Source organism: Echinops telfairi, unplaced genomic scaffold (genome assembly GCF_000313985.2).
Source record: "Echinops telfairi isolate 266 unplaced genomic scaffold, ASM31398v2 ScPeMD7_7469;HRSCAF=8507_1, whole genome shotgun sequence".
NCBI classification, from domain to species: Eukaryota; Metazoa; Chordata; class Mammalia; order Afrosoricida; family Tenrecidae; genus Echinops; species Echinops telfairi.
In genome coordinates, this window is record NW_022111373.1 from 14,765,848 (window position 1) to 14,771,257 (window position 5,410).

General features: G+C 41.8%; 1 protein-coding gene across 1 annotated transcript in view; it reads left to right on the plus strand.

Moving 5' to 3' along the window:
* Nucleotides 1–2,891, plus strand: part of ALDH7A1 (aldehyde dehydrogenase 7 family member A1) — a 33,368-nt gene extending 30,477 nt beyond the window's left edge. The window contains exons 14-16 of the mRNA XM_013004497.2: nt 1,163–1,279; nt 2,480–2,577; nt 2,781–2,891. Of these exons, the coding sequence (XP_012859951.1) occupies nt 1,163–1,279; nt 2,480–2,577; nt 2,781–2,862 (297 nt within the window). The 3' untranslated portion in view covers nt 2,863–2,891. The remainder of the gene's footprint in view (nt 1–1,162; nt 1,280–2,479; nt 2,578–2,780) is intronic.
* The last annotated feature ends 2,519 nt before the right edge of the window (nt 2,892–5,410 follow it).

The window sequence follows — 5,410 nt, forward strand, 5'->3', positions numbered from 1 at the left end:
CCAAAGTTTTCTTCAATGATGATTGGAATTAAAAGATTCGTTCATAAGCTATACTAATCACTGTGTTTCATTTTCATTTACATCAGTAACTGAGTCTCTTGCAAAGTCATCTCTCAGGACTTTCGCTGTTTCCTACCTCTCCCCAGTCGTTAGGTTACATCATGCAACACGGCATCACAATGCAAATACAGATGGCTTACAACAATTGAGTCCATACCGCGGATTCAGCTCAGAAAGAGCAGAAACAGAGAGAGGCTAGGGAGGTGACCCCCACCCCCCCAAAGTAGCTTCCTGTGGGCGTTGGACTGTTTCATAGAAAGAAAGGTGAGCATTAGTTGAGTGGGGAACTAGTAGTTTGATTATGTGGAGGTTTGTTATAGGAGTTTTTACAGTATACCCTTTTGGTCTTTTGGTTTTTGTTCAGTAAATGCCGGTTACCTATTTTTAAATTAATCGCTCGCTGCCCTCAGACCTATTCCGACTCCTGGCGGCCCTGTGGAGCGGGATAGGACCCAGACGGTAGCTCTTTATGCGAGCAGAGCCTTAGCTTTCTCCCAGATTTTAAAATTACAGCCATTAAAAGAAACCAGAAAACAAAAAGCAACTAATACTTGTCACAGCAAGTAATATTTGACACCTAATTTTGTCAGCCGTCATTCATGAATACATCGCAGGGGCCTCATTGTTGACTTTTCCTTTTTAATTTTTCTTTGAACGACAATCAGTCATTGGAAGAGGTGATTTTTTTTTTTCATATTCATGAGGGGAGGTTTTCTTTTTTTTTAACAAATCATTTTATTGGTTCTTACAGCGCTTATAACAATCCATCCATTGTATCAAGCACATTTGTACATATGTTGGCATCATCCTTTTCAAAAAATTTTCTTTCTACTTGAGCCCTTGGTATCCGCTCCTCTTTTTTTCTCTCTCTCCTCCACCCTTCCACCCTTGTGATCCCTTGATAAATTGCAAATTATTATTATTTTTATTTCTTATACTGCCTGCTGTCTCCCTTCACCACCCACGTTTCTGTTGTTCGTCTCTCTCGTACTAAATAGTGTTGGTAATTTTCTTATAGGTGTATATACAGATTGTGCCCTCTTGATCATAATACTAGAAAAGAGAATGAATTATCCTAATGGATTTTATTTCTCTCCCCAAGGTCATGGATCGCCCTGGGAATTACGTAGAACCAACGATTGTGACTGGTCTTGCACATGATGCATCCATCGCACACACAGAGACTTTTGCTCCAATTCTTTATATCTTTAAATTCAAGGTAACAGTTCCTTTTCTCTTGTTTCTGGTCTAATGTTAAAATAAGTGAAAAGACTAGGGGAACATTAAGGTGGATTACACTTCACTCAGCCTTTAGGGATTTAAGAGCGCTACTCTGATCGATCAGTTGAACTGTGAAGGTTATGATGAAAGGCATAAAGCATGTCAACTTGAAACTAAGCTGAACTCACTGCCATCGAATCGATGCTGTCTCATAGCAACCCTGTAGGACAGGGAGAACTGCCCTTGGGCGTTTCCAAGACTGGAACTTTTAATAGAAGTAGAAAGCCTTGTCTTTCCCCCTCAGAGAGGTTGGTGATTTTGAACCGCTGACCTTGTGGATTGCATCCCAGTTGCTAACCACTACTCCATCAGGACTCCATGTCAACCTGACTGTCTAAAAAAACCAAGATAATCAGAGGACCATTGTTGGATCTATTCAGGCTCTGGCCCTGAGCCCTGTGGGCTATAGGGCAGCTTCTGTTAAACACAGGTGTGATGGGGAGAATAGGGTGAGCTGCGGCTAAGCATCGGCAGACAAAGTGAGGAAATGAAGGGCATTCTAAAGACCTACCTTACCCCTTGTGGCAGGAGATAGACTGCAGGTTTCAACAGTGAAGGTAATGAGGTCACAGGCACTAGGCTTGCCAGCAAATGAGCAGTTGCAGGTTTAGTTTTGAGATTGCAGAAATGAAGGCTTTGGAATGAACCGTGATTAAGAGTTAATAGGATGATGACAGTTGTATCATTTTGCAACTGTGTCTAAGGTTGCATTTTTTTAATAGTTTGCTATCGATTTTCGTCTTTTCACTTCCAGTGACTATAGAGAATAATAATTTCATGCTCTATCGTGTGTGTGATTAATCTATTTGTGTGTGTGTGTGTGTGCGTGTGTGTGTTGCCATGAGACCTGGAGGAAGATTTTTGACCTCTTCTAAAGGGGTTATACGTTTTCCTCAATGATCTTAATGTTTGCTTTCTTGGTTTATGCTTTCAGTTTGGTAGAGCAACATCTTCAGTTGTCTTATTTGTAAAACTCAGGTGCTACAGACTGCCCCAAAAGATAAGGAATAATGCGAACTCTTTGAATCTTTTTGTGCACTCGAAGTATTCTGGGCCGTCTCGTGAAATGAGTTTTAGATTGGTGAACTTTGACTTGAATACTGTATCATCTAACATCTTCCAACACCTGCGCTTTTAGAATGAAGAGGAGGTCTTTGCCTGGAATAACGAAGTGAAACAGGGACTTTCCAGTAGCATCTTCACCAAGGACCTGGGAAGAATCTTCCGCTGGCTTGGGTATATCTTTATTTATCTCTTTTGATAAATTTTGCAAATCAGAATTGTGGGATGAATTGTCTTTTCCAAAAAAGAAGAGGACATGATCGGGTGAAATCGCATGTTTAGCACTGGGAGGCCTGGAGGTTTTGTTTGTTTGATTCTCTGTTTTGTTTTTCATATCTTACATCTTGCTCACACCATGCATCCCTTTTTAAACACAGTCCTAAAGGATCAGACTGCGGCATTGTAAACGTCAATATTCCAACAAGTGGGGCCGAGATTGGAGGTGCATTTGGTATGTAGAGAATTGCTTTTTTGTGTGTGACTCATGTTGGGCAGCAATGGAAATGGAGTGGTGGCTTTTAGAAAAGTTTGCCCCTGAAATTGAAACACAATTTGTATTCTGAAATGATTTATGCTATCTCAATGCCTGAGAGAGCTTTTATTTCATAGTCAGGACTCGGTATTCTAGTATTTTGTCCTGCTTCAACTTTCCATTTGAACTGGAGTTCATTTGTATGTGAACCCCTGAAATTGACATCTCTTTGAGAATATGTCCAGTCCCCCTCAAATTAAGAACTTCTGTGTTAGAGCCAGAAAATTTCACTCAAAATTCTTGAGGTTTTATTTGTAGAGTATTAAATACTATGTGTCATTGTCTGTTTTTATTTCCCCACTTCAACCTGCTCCTAAACCTTGCATTTTTAGTTAAGTTTAGTAATAACTTGAAAAAAGGCAAAAAGAGTTTCCCAACAATCAGTCAGTGTTGTGCATTTCAAGTGATCCATTGGAAATGGCTAGTGCTGATGATTCCATAATATAAGGAAATAATTCATGCCACCGAATGGTTCTTGTAAATAACGTTGAAATGGAACTCGCTTACGTGTGTGTGTAAGTAAGCAAGCAGATAGATAGAAAACAAACGAACAAACACAGATCCAAAGTATAGTAAGAACAGATTGCCTTGTGTTTTGGATATAGAAACAAAACAAGCTTGCATTAATACATGTAAAAACTGGAATGATTAGGAAAAGTGTTGTATTTTCAGATCAGACACGTTAATTGGCTGAGACGCTTGTTTTCAGGTCAGCCCCTCTCCCCTGCCCTCTGCTCTGCAATAAGAGCACATGCCGGTCTACCTGCGCCTCTTGTAATCTTCAGTCCCTGTCTGCAGTCTCTGGTCGCTTTCCCGTCGATTAGTCTTCAGGGAAACTTTCAAAACGGATTTTATTTTTAAAGCTAGCTCTCTGAGTGTGCATGGGTGTGTTCGGTGTCTGCACAAAGTGTATCTTAGCTTTGGGATGATGGAAACCGACTCCCCTGCACACTTCCTTCTTTTCTCTAGGCAACCACTTTCTGACCCTACATGCTAAAGCCAGATGTAAATTTATTGAAATATTTTAAGTATTAAGCTTTAACCGTATCTTTGTTTTGAAAATTCTAGAAATCCTTTCTCGACCCTCTTACAATTGTATTCCAACAAGGCTACCAAATCCTCCTTTTTCTGTATCTTGGAAGGTAGCATCACAGTTTTTGGTTAACCAATTGGTACTCAATTTTTAATAAGGCTATTAATTTTATTGAATTTATCCAATTGTCATATGATTGGTTTTCTTATGGAACAATGTTTTCCTTTCAGTTACATTTTTTTATTTGCTTCATTTTCTGTGTATTTATCATTACATCGGCTCCCACTCGTCAGTGTCTACTTAATATAATTTTGCACCGTGTTCCAGTCTGTCAGATAACGTCTGTTCTCCGCCCCTCCTCTGATCCGGGCTTGCTGCTCTGCAGGCTTGCTGCGCAGCTCTGACTGTCCTTGCACGGTGGGAATTCGTTAGTGTCTCTCCCAGGGTGGCTCTCCTGGGTTCGGGCGCTCGGGTCATCGTTCTTGACTGACGCCTTCACTTTGATGGCTCACATGCTGCAGTGGCATCAGCACAGAGAGCGCATAGACGATATATTTATGTTCCTGAATATGCATTTCAAAATGTCTTCATATTGTCCTTGTGTTTGATCAACACTGTGGCTGGTGGAAAAGGATACGGCTGTTCCCCTGAAGATGAACAGCCGGGGAAAGCTTGGGGAGCAGTTCTCCTCCGTCCTATAGGGTTGCTGTAAGTCAGGAGGACTCTGATGGCAGGGGCTTTTGGGTATGACTGGTAGAAGATTCTAGGTTAGTGGGCCAGGCCTCCCTAGTGAGACCAGGCCCATGTTTGGTGATTTGCATGGACGCACAGAACTCAGCATGCATTGTACGGGTGGCTCTGATTTATCAGAGAAAATCAGCAAAAGGAAGCTGGGGTGAAGACTGGAGAAAGCCAGGCCCTGATCTTTCAGGTGAGGTCCCAGTAGGGACCTCAAGGTGGGGTTCATCCTACAGTGAGTTGTGACAAGTGTGAAGCGTTGCCTACGGGGGAAGCTCGTTAGAGACTCGGGTCCTGAAGTTTTGATTGGAGCCAGTCAGTGCCGGCACCCTCTGTCCAGCACACACCAAGATTGTGGACTTCCTGAAGGAAAGCAGGGGTTTACCGTAAACTACATTTTTTGGTGTTAAAACAGTTACGGCATAGTGAGTCATTCTTTTTGAGTCATTCTTATCATTTAAGGAGTTTTCTTGTTTCTGTCAAGGAGCCCTGGTGTCTTTGGGTTAGACATTGGATGCTAACCATAAGGTCAATGGTTCAAACCCACCAGTTACTCCAAGGGAGAAGGATGAGGCTGCCTCCTTCGGTAAAGAGTCACAGACTCTGAAGCCCTAGATAGAGTTGCTATGAGACAGAATGGACGCGGTGGCAGTGGGTTTATAAATGATGATGATTATTAGTGCAAGGAGCTGCTTCGTAGTTAA